Here is a 17,035-nt window from a genome sequence, read left to right on the forward strand (position 1 = left end):
CCCCAGAACCATTTGGTGCTCTACTTCAAAAGAACACTACAATCACAATGAACATCAGAGTACTTCCAAGTGGACCTTAACTGGAGTCTGGACTGGTTCCTTTTGTGAACGTAATGAGACAACACCACAATACTATTTTACCCTAGAACCCAGACCAAGTCGACCCCCAACTCTCTGAATGTCCCGATAGGACTTTCTAAGTGGATGAACTTGGACTATCCACAACTAGAAAACACCCTTTAACCCCCAACCAAGCCAATCCCAAGTATCCTGATGACCTGTGGACCTCTGGGTGGGTCCACTGCCCCCCTCTGGTGGTGACTGGGGTGTAGTCCAGGTCCAGCCAGGACCTCCAGACCCCAGGGGACCATCCCAGGATGGGAACCCCAGGAGGAGTAGCCTTACTGGGGGGCTTTGGTTCTTCCACCACGCCCTCTCTGGAGATGGGGGGCTGGATGGTCTGGCCAGGGGGGAATAACTCCACCTACCGTGGACTAAACCAGAGTCTACCCTGGGGGGCCGGGGACGGGGGAGCGGACAGCAACCTGTCATTGGGATCCCAGGCGGAGGTGGTGTTGAGAGCATCGCCCATGAAGGTCAGACGGTTTAACTGTTTTTATTTATCTCTGTTATTAAAATTCTTATTATAGATTGTTAATGCTGTTGCTACGGAATGTCACTTCAATACCAGGGTAGGTATTTTGAGTGTACCCATTAGTTTACCAGTTATCTGCCATGGTCAAAGGTTCAGATGTTGACTGCTCCAGTCATCAAATCAAATCAAATCACATTTTATTTGTCACACATACACATGGTTAGCAGATGTTATTGGTCACATACACATGGTTAGCAGATGTTAATGCGAGTGTAGCGAAATGCTTGTGCTTCTAGTTCCGACAATGCAGTAATAACCAACGTGTAATCTAACCTAACAATTTCACAACAGCTATCTTATACACACAAGTGTAAAGGGATGAAGAATATGTACATAAAGATATATGAATGAGTGATGGTACAGAACGGCATAGGCAAGATGCAGTAGATGGTATAGCGTACAGTATATACATATGAGATGAGTAATGTAGGGTATGTAAACATTATATTAAGTGGCATTGTTTAAAGTGGCTAGTGATACATTTTTTACATGTATGGCAGCAGCCACTCAATGTTAGTCTGATGGCCTTGAGATAGAAGCTGTTTTTAGTCTCTCGGTCCCTGCTTTGATGCACCTGTACTGACCATTCTAGTCATTCTATTTCTATGGTGCTAGCTATACAAATCAAGTTTGGTTGTATTTTGAAGGAGAAGAACTGGCCGGCGCTTCTCATCCTAGTCATCATCGCGCTGACGGTGGGCGGGAACATCCTGGTGATTCTGGCCGTCTCACTGGAGAAGAAGCTTCAGAACGCTACAAACTTCTTCCTGAGGTCGTTGGCTGTGGCCGACATGCTGGTGGGGATACTGGTGATGCCTATATCACTGATCAACATACTCTATGGTGAGTACAACTACTTCAACCCCTCACCTGACTTTAAAACCCATCAGCCCTTATCATGGGGAAACTACAGTACCCATAGACATGCTGGTGGGGATACTGGTGATGCCTATATCACTGATCAACATACTCACTGGTGAGTACAACTACTTCAACCCCTCACCTGACTTTAAAACCCATCAGCCCTTATCATGGGGAAACTACAGTACCCATAGACATGCTGGTGGGGATACTGGTGATGCCTACATCACTGATCCAAATACTATATCCCCCATACTCACTGGTGGGGATACTAGTGATGCCTACATCACTGATATATATACTATATCCCCCATACTCACTGGTGGGGATACTAGTGATGCCTACATCACTGATATATATACTATATCCCCCATACTCACTGGTGGGCAGCGGTCCCGACAATTTTTTTTGTTTGGGGGTGGGGGGGGACTGGGTTGGGCTTCGACCCCTGGTATCATATAAACACACACGTGTGTCGAACTGCAGGAAATGAGATTTAAAACTGCAACATTTTCTCTGCGCCAACAAGTGGTGTGTGAACAGTTTGGCGTCACATGGGTTGTGAGGTGGGGGTTTGTTACTAGGCCGATAAATGACAATATCCATCTGGACCTTGGACACCTAGGAAGTTTGTGTGACCAGACCTTCTCAAATAGTACTTGAGTATCCCTGTAATATATGGTTAGAAGGACTACAAAACCCACAATCCCTGGAATATATGCTAAATGACTACAACACCCATAACCCCCATACTATATGGTAAAGAGGACTACAATACCTATAACCCCTGTACTATACGGTAAAGAAGGACTACAATACCCATAATCCCTGTAATATATAGTAAAGAAGGCCTACAATACCCATAACCCCTGCACTATATGGTAAAGAAGGACTACAATACCCATAACTCCCTATCTCACTCATCTGATGGTACATTCACATTGTCCTTGGTCCATCTCGTATTTTCCAGTTGGGGGATTTGTAAATGCGAGATGAGCTCGTTGAAGTGCTTTTGAAGTTGGAACAACTCTTCAACCAATGAGATTTTAGTTCGATGGCTAAGCTAACCAACATTGTAAGTTTGCTAGCTTGCTTACCTTGTCAATGTGTCAAACCAACTTCCGTCAATACTTGGACGCAGTGTGGGTGAGTAAAGGCTGTTACCCTAGCCATATTTCTTAATCTCAGCCAAAAGCATTAGGCTACATTAGGATGTGATCCTTTGCCTAGTCAAAACAGATCAGTCTGTTGGAGGATTACCTGTGGTGGCTCTGCTAAATGTTAGACTTGGGAGTACTCTGTTGTGTGTCAGCTGTCTGTCTGTGTCTCTCTCAGTATCCCCCTGTCTGTCTGTCTGTCTGTCTGTCTGTCTGTCTGTCTGTCTGTCTGTCTGTCTGTCTGTCTGTCTCTCTCTCTCTCTCTCTCTCTCTCTCTCTCTCTCTCTGTCTCTGTCTCTGTCTCTCTCTGTCTCTCTCTCTCTGTCTCTCTGTCTGTGTCTCTTGCTGTCTGTCTCTCTGTCTTTCTCAGTATCCCCCTGTCTGTCTCTCTCTCTCTGTATTTCTCTCTGTTTCTCTCAGTTTCTCTGTCTGTCTTTCTTTCTCTCAATTCAATTCAATAGGTTTCACTGGCATATGTTAACATTGCCGAAAGCAAGTGAAGTAGATACAGAGAGAGAGACACAGAGAGAGAGAGAGAGAGAGAGAGAGAGAGAGAGATCTCTCTCTCCCTCTCTCTCTCCCTCTCTTTCTCTCTCTCTGTTTCTCTCTGTCTGTGTGTCTGTCTCTGTAGGACTGTATGAGTGAAATAGTACATGTACATGTGTGTTGAAGGATTACCTGGTGGCCCAACTAGCTGCTAGACTTGGGGTGCCACAGTATGTCAAGTTGTAGTGCTCAATGGTCTATGACTACACTACCGAAACATTCTGTTGGTGTAATGTACCCTGTATAAACATTCTGTTAGTGATATGTACCTTATCTAAACATTCTGTTAGTGTTATGTACCCTGTCTAAACATTCTGTTGGTGTTATGTACCCTGTCTAAACATTATGTTAGTGTTATGTACCTTATCTAAACATTCTGTTAGTGTTACGTACCCTATCTAAACATTCTGTTAGTGATATGTACCTTATCTAAACATTCTGTTAGTGTTATGTACCCTGTCTAAACATTATGTTAGTGTTATGTACCTTATCTAAACATTCTGTTAGTGTTACGTACCCTATCTAAACATTCTGTTAGTGTTACGTACCCTGTCTAAACATCCTGTTAGTGATATGTACCCTGTCTAAACATTCTGTTGGTGTTATGTACCCTGTCTAAACATTATGTTAGTGTTATGTACCTTATCTAAACATTCTGTTAGTGTTACGTACCCTATCTAAACATTCTGTTAGTGTTATGTACCCTGTCTAAACATCCTGTTAGTAGTATGTACCCTATCTAAACATTCTGTTAGTGTTACGTACCCTGTCTAAACATCCTGTTAGTGATATGTACCATATCTAAACATTCTGTTGGTGATATGTACCCTGTAAACATTCTGTTAGTGTTGTGTAATCTATCTAAATGTTCTGTTAGTGTAGTCTGTGTAAACTGTCTCTGTCTCTGTGAGTGCATTAAGGTGTTGGTGTCACTTTGGGATATAGGATCGTTATTACTGTACTGTCTGTCTCTCTCTCTGTTGCTCTATTCAATTCAATTTGCTTTATTGGCATGACGTAAGAATGTATATATTGCCAAAGCGTAGATTGTCAATGGGACAGTCAGTAACAATATTAATCAATGGTCTATGTTCCTCTCCCTCTGTTTCTCTTTCTTGTTTTCTCTCCCTCCATTTCTCTCTTGTTTTCTCTCCCTCTATTTATCTTTCTTGTTTTCTCTCCCTCCGTTTCTCTCTCTTGTTTCTGTCTGTTAGTCTCTCCCTGTTTTTCTGTTTCTCTCTCTTGTTTCTGTCTGTTAGTCTCTCCCTGTTTTTCTGTTTCTCTCTCTGTTTCTGTCTGTTAGTCTCTCCCTGTTTCTCTCTCTCTGTTTCTCTCTGTTTATGTCTGTTTCTCTCTATGTTTCTCTCTCTCTCTCACCCCCCCCCCCCCCCCCTCTCTCGCTCTCTCTCTCTCTATCTCTGTCTGTCTATCTCTGTCTGTCTATCTATCTACCTGTTGGATGAATAATGTATCCAGGATGGATAATGTATCTAGGATGGATAATGTACCTAAGATGGTAGTGTGGGAGCTATGGGAGAACAGAACGCACACACACAACACACACACACACACACACACCCTATGTCTTGTAACACACACACTGAAACACAGACACATACAGCATTGCAATCCACCTGCTACCACTTTTTAATTAAAAAAACAAATTAAATAAAATTGATATGTCACATGCACCAATACAACAGGTTCAGACCTTACCGTGAAATGCTTATAACAAACCCTTAACCAACAATTCAGTTCAAGAAATAGAGTTAAGAAAATATTTACTAAATAAACTAAAGTAAAAAAAAATCTAATCAATCAAAAAGCAAAAGAATAAATGTACATAACAATAAAGAGGCTAAATTCAGGTGGGTACTGGTACCGTGTCAATATGCGGGGGGTGCAGGTTCATCAAGGTAATTTGTAAAGTGACTATGCATAGATAATAAAAAGCAAGTAGCATCAGTGTAAAAACAAAGGGGGTAGTGGCCATTTGATTAGTTTAGTAATTCAACAGTCTTATGGCTTTGGGGTAGAAGCTGTTAAGGAGCCTTTTGGTCTTAGACTTGGCGCTCCGGTAGCCATAAGGGCTTCATAGCATATTGATGTTAACCACTGTACCATGTCCTGCAGACACCCCTAACACACACACACACACACACACACACACACACACACACACACACACACACACACACACACACACACACACACACAGCTCGTCCTGCAATGACCCAGGCAGATGTGTGTTATCCCATCATCCATATTAAATGGTCTTACATGGCTGATTACTAAAATGGCCTGTTTGTGTGTGTGTGTGTGTGTGTGTGTGTGTTTGTGCGAGTGCATGCGTCTTTCTCTCTCTGCTCAGCCACTCAGCCAAAGCCTTGATTAAATAATGACTTTAATTAGGAAATTATGTTTCTGTCTGAACAAATGGAGGGACAAAGAGAGTTCACAGTGTGTGTGTGTGTGTCTGTGTGTGACAGGTGGTTGTACACACACACACTGTGTAGGTTAGTTTATTAGGATTCACATTGGCACATGCAGCATCTACTCTTCCTGGTGTCCACATAAAGCATATAAACACATGACAGAGTACAGAACAGTTGTAGACGAGAACAACATCAGATATTACATTCACTTCTTGGAGCACCCATCCCGTCAGCGGGATCATTTTCGTTAACATCCGCTGAATTGCAGAGCGCCAAATTCAAATTAAATTACAACAAATATTTTAATTTTCATGAAATCACAAGTGGAATATACCAAAACACTGTTTAGCTTGTTGTTAATAAAATCAAATCACATTTATTTATATAGCCCTTCGTACATCAGCTGATATCTCAAAGTGCTGTACAGAAACCCAGCCTAAAACCCCAAACAGCAAGCAATGCAGGTGTAGAAGCACGGTGTCTAGGAAAAACTCCCTAGAAAGGCCAAAACCTAGGAAGAAACCTAGAGAGGAACCAGGCTATGTGGGGTGGCCAATCCTTTTCTGGCTGTGCCGGGTAGAGATTATAACAGAACATGGCCAAGATGTTCAAATGTTCATAAATGACCAGCATGGTCAAATAATAATAATCACAGGCAGAACAGTTGCAACTGGAGCAGCAGCACGGCCAGGTGGACTGGGGACAGCAAGGAGTCATCATGTCAGGTAGTCCTGAGGCATGGTCCTAGGGCTCAGGTCCTCCGAGAGAGAGAAGGAAAGAGAGAAAGAGATAATTAGAGAGAGCATACTTAAATTCACACAGGACACCGGATAGGACAGGAGAAGTACTCCAGATATAACAAACTGACCCGAGCCCCCCCGAGACATAAACTACTGCAGCATAAATACTGGAGGCTGAGACAGGAGGGGTCAGGAGACACTGTGGCCCCATCCGATGACACCCCCGGACAGGGCCAAACAGGAAGAATATAACCCCACCCACTTTGCCAAAGCACAGCCCCCACACCACTAGAGGGATATCTTCAACCACCAACTTACCATCCTGAGACAAGGCCGAGTATAGCCCACAAAGATCTCCCCGCCATGGCACAACCCAAGGGGGGGGCGCCAACCCAGACAGGAAGATCACATCAGTGACTCAACCCACTCAAGTGACGCACCCCTCCTAGGGACGGTATGAAAGAGCCCTAGTAAGCCAGTGACTCAGCCCCTGTAATAGGGTTAGAGGCAGAGAATCCCAGTAGAAAGAGGGGAACTGGCCAGGCAGAGACAGCAAGGGCGGTTTGTTGCTCCAGAGCCTTTCCGTTCACTTTCACACTCCTGGACCAGACTACACTCAATCATTTGACCCACTGAAGAGATGAGTCTTCAGTAAAGACTTAAAGGTTGAGACCGAGTTTGCGTCTCTCACATGGGTAGGCAGACCATTCCATAAAAATGGAGCTCTATAGGAGAAAGCCCTGCCTCCAGCTGTTTGCTTCGAAATTCTTGGGACAATTAGGAGGCCTGCGTCTTGTGACCGTAGCGTACGTGTAGGTATGTACGGCAGGACCAAATCAGAGAGATAGGTAGGAGGAAACCCATGTAATGCTTTGTAGGTTAGCAGTAAAACCTTGAAATCAGCCTTGCCTTGACAGGAAGCCAGTGTAGGGAGGCTAGCACTGGAGTAATATGATCAATTTTTTTGGTTCTAGTCAGGATTCTAGCAGCCGTGTTTAGCACTAACTGAAGTTTATTCAGTGCTTTATCCGGGTAGCCGGAAAGTAGAGCATTGCAGTAGTCTAACCTAGAAGAGACAAAAGCATGGATTAATTTTTCTGCATAATTTTTGGACAGAAAGTTTCTGATTTTTGCAATGTTACGTAGATGGAAAAAAGCTGTCCTTGAAACAGTCTTGATATGTTCTTCAAAAGAGAGATCAGGGTCCAGAGTAACGCGTCTCTCACATGTTAATCCACCTGGCCTGTCAGATTTCAAAAAAGCTTTACAGCAAAAGAAAACCAAGCGTTTATGTGAGGACATCTCTCTCAGCAGACAACATTACAAACAGCTAGCAGCAAAGTAGATTGGTCACGAAAGTCAGAAAAGCAATATCTGAATCACAAAATGAATCACTTACCTTGTTTGCACACACGAGACTCCCAGTTACACAATAAATGTTCCTTTTGTTCAATAAAGATTATTTTTATATCCAAAAACCTCCATTTGGTTGGCACGTTTTGTTTAGGAATCCAGATGCTCGTGCAGGTCACGACGGGCAGAAGAAAATTCCAAATAGTAAAGTTCGTAGAAACATGTCAAACGTTTTTTATAATGAATCCTCAGGTTGTTTTTCCAATAAATAATCAATAATATTTCAACCGGACGGTAGCTTTTTCAATAGGAGAGAGAGAGAAAAGGTCTGCTCCATGCTGCTCGTGCATGCAAAACTCTGGGTACACCCAGCTATCCACTGACGCAATGTGATCATTCTCGCTCATTTTTCAGAATAAAAGCCTGAAACTATGTCTAAAGACTGTTCACACCTTGTGGAAGCTATAGGGAACGGAATCTGGTTGATATCCCTTTAAATGGAAGGAAGGCATGCAATGGAACAGAGAGATTTCAGATAAACAGCACTTACTGGTTGGATTTTCCTCAGATTTTCGCCTGCAATATCAGTTCTGTTATACTCACAGACAATATTTTGACAGTTTTGGAAACTTTAGAGTGTTTTCGATCCTAATCTGCTAATTATATAAATATTCTAGCTTCTGGGCCTGAGAAATAGGCCGTTTCATTTGGGCATGTTTTTCATCCAAACATCAAAATACTGCCCCCTAGTCTCAAGAAGTTAAAAACAAATAAGAAAATGATAGTTATGTATTGGAAATACACCAAAATTATTACATACATATTCATATAGTTATATACATAGTAAAATTGTTATATTTAAATTAAATTAGAACTTTAGAGAGAGGAGAGGTGCTGTTTTTAAAGCTAAACTTGTTTTTTGCCTCTGGTGACAGAGCATTCCACCATGACATGGCTCTATACATAATTAAGCGACGCATTAAGTCTGTTTTTGTTTTGGGTACCGTGAAGAAACCCATAGTGGCCTGTCTGGTGGGGTATCTATGTCTGTTTTGAATGTATGCAAATAGATTGTACAAGTCGTTAGGCATTTTTCAATACACAAATGTTTCTTAAAAAGACTAGGAGAGAAGCAGTTAGTTTCTCCTCAACCCTCAACCATGAAAGACTAATATGGATGTTCAAATCAAATCAAACTTTATTTGTCACATGCGCTGAGAACAACCTTACTGTGAAATGCTTACTTACCAGCCCTTAACCAACAATGCAGCTCAAGGAAGACTTAAGAAAATATTTACTAAATAAACTAAATAAAAAAAGAATCAAAACTAACACAATAAAATAACATTAATGAGGCTATATACAGGGGGTACCGGTACTGAGTCAGTGTGGAGGCTATATACAGGGGGTACCGGTACTGAGTCAGTGTGGAGACTATATACAGGGGGTACCGGTACTGAGTCAGTGTTTAGGCTATATACAGGGGGTACCAGTACTGAGTCAGGGTGGAGGCTATATACAGGGGGTACCGGTACTGAGTCAGTGTTTAGGCTATATACAGGGGGTACCGGTACTGAGTCAGTGTGGAGGCTATATACAAGGGGTACCGGTACCGAGTCAGGGTGGAGGCTATATACAGGGGGTACCGGTACCGAGTCAGTGTGGAGACTATATACAGGGGGTACCGGTACAGAGTCAGTGTGGAGGCTATATACAGGGGGTACCGGTACAGAGTCAGTGTGGAGGCTATATACAGGGGGTACCGGTACTGAGTCAGTGTGGAGGCTATATACAGGGGGTACCGGTACCGAGTCAGTGTGGAGGCAATATACAGGGGATACCGGTACAGAGTCAGTGTGGAGGCAATATACAGGGATACCGGTACAGAGTCAGTGTGGAGGCTATTAAAGTCATTTGTACTTGTAGGTAGTGGTGAAGTGACAATGCATAGACAATAAACAGCGAGTAGCAGCAGTGTAAAAACAAATGAAAATAGTCCGGGTGGCCATTTGATTAATTGTTCAGCAGTCGAATGGCTTGGGGGTGGAAGCTGTTAAGGAGCCGTTTGGCCCTAGACTTGGTGCTCCGGTACTGCTTGCCGTGTGTTAGCAGAGAGAATAGTCTATGACTTGGGTGACTGGAGACTTTGGCCAAATTTTGGGTGTTTCTTCTGACACCGTCTAGTGTATAGGTCCTGGATGGCAGGAAGCTTGGCCCCAGTAATGTACTGGGCCGTGCGCACAACCCTCTGTAGCGCCGAGCAGTTGTCATACCAGGCAGTGATGCAACCGGTCAGGATGCTCTCGATGGTGCAGCTTCAGAACTTTTTGAGGATCTGGGGACCCATGCCAAATCTTTTCAGAACACTCTCTGGGTTCTACTGGATTAAAAAAAACTTTCCAACCATGTGATAGTAGGGGATGTAAAGCCGTGACAAGTGAGTCTTTTTCAATAACATCAAAGGCTGCACTGAAATCTAACAAAACAGCTCCAACTATCATCTTATTATCCATTTATTTTAGCCAATCATCAGTCATCTGTGTCAGTGCAGTGCAAGTGGTGTGCCTTTCTCTATATGCATGCAGAAAGTCAGTAGTTAATTTGTTCTCTATAAAATAACATTGTATTTGTTCAAATACAATTCTCTCAGTCAAGTTTACTAAGAACAGGCAGGAAACTGATTGGTCGGCTGTTAGAGCCAGCAAAGGGGGCTTTACTATGTTTAGGAAGTGGAATTACTTTAGCTTCCTTCCCCACCTGTGGACACACTCATTTCAGGCTTTAGTTAAAGACATGGTGGCAATACAGTCTGCTACCATTCTCAATAGTTTCTCATCTATGTTGTCTGTATCAGGTGGCTGATCATTATTGATGAATAACAATAGTTTCTCATCTATGTTGTCCATATCAGGTGGCTGATCATTATTGATGGATAACAATAGTTTTTCCACCTCTTCCACACAAACTTGACCGAATTCAAAACGGCAATTCTTATCTTTCATTATCAGATCTTCAATACACAAATGTGATGATTCACTGTTCAGTGTCATTCCACTTTACCAGTGAAATGATCATTAAAATGATTGTAAACATGTTGTGTTAACTTCAATGAATGATGGAGTTGGATTTCCAGCCCATAATATCATCAGCACTCTAAAGTCTTTTCCCATTGGTTTTCTTCTGTCATTTATCTTGTTAACTAATAATATATTACACACAAGGTAGCAGAAGAGCAGTAATATTGATTATATTGATACTCTTAGAGACACACTACAGGCTGATATGCATCCACAGACACAGGGAGGGAGGGGGGAGGGGGGGAGGGAAGGAGGGAGGGAGGGAGGGAGAGAGAGAGAGAGAGAGAGAGAGATGGAGAGAGAGAGAGAGAGAGATGACAACATCACGCTTTAAATGGAGGCTGAACTTCCTGATTTAGCCTTGGTTTCAATTCTTTGGGGGCGTGCTTTGATGTCGTGTCTCTTGTGTGTGTGTTTGAACGTGGGAAGCATTTGGACATTCACACTGCCAAAACAGTACACAGTTATAGTCACTTTCCCTTCTAGATAATTTGTAACAGTGTAGCAAGTTAGCCAACTTCTTTAGCCAATTAGCTTCAGCCGGCCGGTGTGCAACCGTGGCAAAATTGGTTTTACTTTGGATAGCCCATCTGCGGGACTAGTAAAGGACCCTCAATAAATTATACAGTACAAATGGTACAATATCTTCATGTTGTACATGTTTTAATGGTCTTATTTAATGCTTTCAATTCATTTCGATCATTTATACACTGAGTATACAAAACATTAACCTGTTGCGACGACCAAACCCGGATCCGGGATTCTATTTATAGACCTAAGCTCATTACCATAACGCAACGTTAACTATTCATGAAAATCGCAAATTAAATGAAATAAATATGCTATCTCTCAAGCTTAGCCTTTTGTTAACAACACTGTCATCTCAGATTTTCAAAATATGCTTTTCAACCATAGGAAAACAATCATTTGTGTAACAGTAGCTAGCTAGCGTAGCATTTAGCGTTAGCATTAGCGTTAGCATTTAGCAAGCAACTATCACAAAAACAAGTAAAGCCTTCAAATAAAATAACTTACCTTTGAAGAACTTCTGATGTTTTCAATGAGGAGACTCTCAGTTAGATAGCAGATGCTCAGTTTTTCCAAAAAGATTCTTTGTGTATTAGAAATAGCTCCGTTTTGTACATCACATTTGGCTACCCCAAAAAAAAAAAAAAAATAAATAAATAAAAAAAATTCAGCCCTCAAAACGCAAACTTTTTTCCAAATTAACTCCATAATATCGACTGAAACATGGCAAACGTGGTTTAGAATCAATCCTCAAGGTGTTTTTCCACATATCTCTTCGATGATATATCCTTCGTGGAAGCCTGGTTTCTCCTTGCTCTCAAATGGAAAAATAAGTGCACCTGGCTTTGCGCTCCAATTTCGACGCAGGGACACCAGGCAGACACTTGGAAAATGTAGTCTCTTATGGTCAATCTTCCAATGATATGCCTACAAATACGTCACAATGCTGCAAACACCTTGGGGATACGACAGAAAGTGTAGGCTCATTCCTTGCGCAATCACAGCCATATAAGGAGACAATGGAAAACAGAGCTTCAGAGATTCTGCTCATTTCCTGGTTGACGTATCATCTTGGTTTCGCCTGTAGAATGAGTTCTGGGGCACTTACAGACAATATCTTTGCAGATTCTGAAACTTCACGTCAATAATATGCATAGTCGAGCATCTTTTCGTGACAAAATATTGCGCTTAAAACGGGAACGTTTTTTATCTAAAAATGAAATAGCGCCCCTAGAGATCCAAGAGGTTAAGGACAGCTGCTCTTTCCATGACATAGACGGACCAGGTGAATCCAGGTGAAAGCTATGATCCCTTATTGATGTCACTTGTTAAATCCACTTCAATCAGTGTAGATGAAGGGGAGGAGACAGGTCTCTAGGGTATGTGGGGTATGTGGGAGGCTAGCGTCCCACCTGGCCAACATCCAGTGAGAGTGCAGAGCGCCAAATTCAAATACAGAAATACTCATTATAAAAATTCAGAAAAGATATTTAAAACTATTTTACATAGGTTTAAAGATGAACTTCTTCTGAATCCAACCACGGTGTCAGATTGCAAAAAGGCTTTACGGCGAAAGCATACGTTACAATTATTTGAGAACATAGCCCAGCAGACAAATCATTACAAACAGTAACCAGTCAAGTAGAAGAGTTACACAAGTCAGAAATAGAGATAAAAATTAATCACTTACCTTTGATGATCTTCATATGGCTGCACTCAGAAGACATTCATTTATTCAATAAATGTTCCTTTTGTTCGATAAAGTCTCTCTTTATTTCCGAAAACCTCAGTTTTGTTCACGTGTTTTCTTCAGTAATCCACAGGCTCAAACGCAGTCACAGCAGGCAGACAAAAAGTCAAAATTGTATCCATAAAGTTCATAGGAACATGTCAAACGATGTTTATATTCAATCCTCAGGTTGTTTTTAGCCTAAATAATCGATAATATTTCAACCGGACAATAACTGCTTATTGTAGGCTTGATATATTATTATATATATTTTCAAAGAAGCTTGGATCATCGTTTTTTGGACCGTATAGATTAACCTGTCTAGGACTGGTAACCCCTTTCCGCTAGCGGAACCCCCTCGCAACAGCCAGTGACAGTGCAGGGCGCCAAATTCAAAACAACAAAAATCTCATAATTAAAATTCCTCAAGTATAAAAGTATTTTACACCATTTTAAAGATCAAATACTCATTAATCCAGCCACAGTGTCTGATTTCAAAAAGGATTTACATCGAAAGCACCACAAACGATTATGTTAGGTCACCACCAAGAGTCACAAAAAGCAGAAATAGAGATTAAATTAATCACTAACCTTTGATGATCTTCATCAGATGACACTCATAGGACTTCATGTTATGTTTTGTTTGATGAAGTTCATATTTATATAAAAAAATCTGAGTTTACATTGGCTCGTTACATTCAGTAGTTCTAAAACATGCGGTGATTGTGCAGAGAGTCACATCAAATGACAGAAATAATCATAATAAACATTGATGAAGATACGACTATTATACATGGAACTTTAGATAAACTTCTCCTTAATGCAACCGCTGTGTCAGATTTAAAAGAAACTTTACGGAGAAAGCAAACCATGCAATAATCTGAGTACAGCCTTTAGACAACAAAGCAGCCAAAAAGATACCCGCCATAATGGGTAGTCAACATTACTCAGAAATAACTATTTAAATATTCACTTACCTTTGATGATCTTCATCAGAATGCACTTCCAGGAATCCCAGTAGCTACCTTTCACGTGAGTGTGCCAGACCGAGGTTGTGGCACTCTGCCAGACCACTCACTCAAAGAGCCCTTATGAGCCCCTCCTTTAGAGTAGAATCCTCAAAACAGGTTCTAAACACTGTTGACATCTAGTTGAAGCCTTGGGAAGTGAAACATAACTAATATCCCACAGAAAAACTAGAAACTTCAGATTTCCCACTTCCTGGTTGTTTTTTTTCTCAGGTTTTTGCCTGCCATGTTAGTTCTGTTATACTCACAGAAAACATTCAAACAGTTTTAGAAACTTCAGAGTGTTTTCTATCCAAATGTACTAATTATATGCATATTCTAGCTTTTACGGCTGAGTAGCAGGCAGCTTAATTTGGGCACGTTTTTCATCCAAGCTACCCAATACTGCTCCCTTCCCCAAAGAAGTTAGTGAGACAAATCTGTTTATGGTCCAATAACGTATTTAAAATCATCCATCTACCTTGAGGATCTGTTTGAACAATTTGCAAATTCGGATCAAAATTACTGTTAATTAATTTCATCACCCCTCTTGAGTTTCTTTGCCCACGGGAGAAGTATTCCCCCCCCGCGCCGCAGTCCTTTCTCCACACAACTTCATTAAATAGTTTAATGAGTTTTCTGTAAATAATATATATTAGAATAAATGTTTCTGACTCATATTGATGCCACATAAGCCGTTTTCAAAAGGATCAATTGCTTATTATCTTCACTTGCACTTTAAGGAAAATTGGAAAGATGCTTTAACACACACACACACACACACACACACACACACACACACACACACACACACACAGGCACACACACACACACACAGGCACACACACACACACAGGCACACACAGGCACACACACACACACACAGGCACACACACACACACACACAGGCACGAACACACACACACACAGGCACACACACACACACACACACAGTCACGAACATACACACACACACACACACAGGCACGAAAACACACACACACACAGGCACACACACACACAGGCACACACACACACACACACACACACACACACAGGCACGAACACACACACACACACACACACACACACACACACACACACAGTGAGGAACACAATCACACACATCCACACACATACACACACATCATCAAACAGTGTGACCTTGGAGGCCAACATAATCAACACTATCCCCGCCTCTAAACACCGCCTTGGTGACACACAAACAAACACACACACACACACACACTTAGGAACACACACACACACACACACTTAAGAACACACACACACATCTACACACACGAACAGTGTGACCTTGGAGGCCGACTCAATCAACCCTATTGGCCGATTATCTCCGCCTGGAAAACACCAAAACCCACATTGGACACACACACACACACACTGCTGGACATCTCCCATTGTGTCAGATATAGTTGAAGCTTGATAATAATTAATAATAAAACCTTTAATTTACACACCGCTCTGGAACTGTGTATATTACAGACATAGAAACACAAAGATAGCCCATGTTAAAGTGGAACTGACACTGTTTTAACTACTAAGCAGGTATGAAACAAACCGACAGTCAGAATATCAGTCCAAAATATCAAATGTACAGTTTTGGCCTCAAAACCAACTTCATAAGAGGATTAAAAATGTTCTGTTTGACTCAAAATTCCATTATGTTTAGTGCGGTATTGTTGGCAGAATAGATGGATGCAGTCAATGTATGATTAATATAATTCACCAATACTATGCTTGGTTAAACGTTATCAGCTCCTCTGTGAACCCTGCTATTGTTTCCAACTGGATCAATCTATTATCTGGAGGGAAATGAGTGTGTGTGTGTGTGTGTGTGTGTGTGTGTGTGTGTGTGTGTGTGTGTGTGTGTGTCTCAGTCACCAAATCTCAACGTAGTTGAACACCAAATGATGGAATTTCTCGTGGAAGAATGGTGTTGCATCCCTCAAATGGTGTTCAAGACACTTGTAGGATCTATGCCAAGGTGCACCAAAGTTGTTCTGGGTCGTGGTGGCCCAACGCCCTATTAAGATGCTGGGGTTTCCTTCATTTGGGCAGTTGCCTACTGTATTAAGATGCTGGGGTTTCCTTCATTTTGGCAGATATCTACTGTATTAAGATGCTGGGGTTTCCTTCATTTTGGCAGTTACCTACTATATTAACCTCTTTGATCTCTAGGGGCGCTATTTCATTTTTGGATAAAAAACGTTCCCGTTTTAAGCGCGATATTTTGTCACGAAAAGATGCTCGACTATGCATATTCTTGACAGTTTTTGAAAGAAAACACTCTGAAGTTTCAGAATCTGCAAAGATATTGTCTGTAAGTGCCCCAGAACTCATTCTACAGGCTAAACCAAGATGATGCATCAACCAGGAAATGAGCAGAATTTCTGAAGCTCTGTTTTCCATTGTCTCCTTATATGGCTGTGATTGCGCAAGGAATGAGCCTACACTTTCTGTCGTTCCCCCAAAGTGTTAGCAGCATTGTGACGTATTTGTAGGCATATCATTGGAAGATTGACCATAAGAGACTACATTTTCCAAGTGTCCGCCTGGTGTCCCTGCGTCGAAATTGGAGCGTAAAGCCAGGTGCAATTATTTTTCCATTTGAGAGCAAGGAGAAACCAGGCTTCCACGAAGGATATATCATTGAAGAGATATGTGGAAAAACACCTTGAGGATTGATTCTAAACCACGTTTGCCATGTTTCAGTCGATATTATGGAGTTAATTTGGAAAAAAGTTCGCGTTTTGAGGGCTGAATTTTTTTTTTTTTTTTTTTTTTTTTTTTTTTTTTTTGGTAGCCAAATGTGATGTACAAAACGGAGCTATTTCTAATACACAAAGAATCTTTTTGGAAAAACGGAGCATCTGCTATCTAACTGAGAGTCTCCTCATTGAAAACATCAGAAGTTCTTCAAAGG

At 41.6% G+C, this 17,035-nt stretch overlaps 1 protein-coding gene across 1 annotated transcript in view; it reads left to right on the plus strand.

Annotated features, from left to right (window-relative positions):
* The first annotated feature begins 544 nt into the window (after positions 1-544).
* Positions 545-17,035, plus strand: part of LOC139417085 (5-hydroxytryptamine receptor 2C-like) — a 34,016-nt gene continuing 17,525 nt past the window's right edge. The window contains exons 1-2 of the mRNA XM_071166333.1: positions 545-596; positions 1,303-1,498. Coding sequence (XP_071022434.1) covers positions 591-596; positions 1,303-1,498 — 202 coding nt within the window. The 5' untranslated portion in view covers positions 545-590. The remainder of the gene's footprint in view (positions 597-1,302; positions 1,499-17,035) is intronic.

This window comes from Oncorhynchus clarkii, chromosome 9, assembly GCF_045791955.1.
Source record: "Oncorhynchus clarkii lewisi isolate Uvic-CL-2024 chromosome 9, UVic_Ocla_1.0, whole genome shotgun sequence".
Lineage (NCBI taxonomy): Eukaryota > Metazoa > Chordata > Actinopteri > Salmoniformes > Salmonidae > Oncorhynchus > Oncorhynchus clarkii.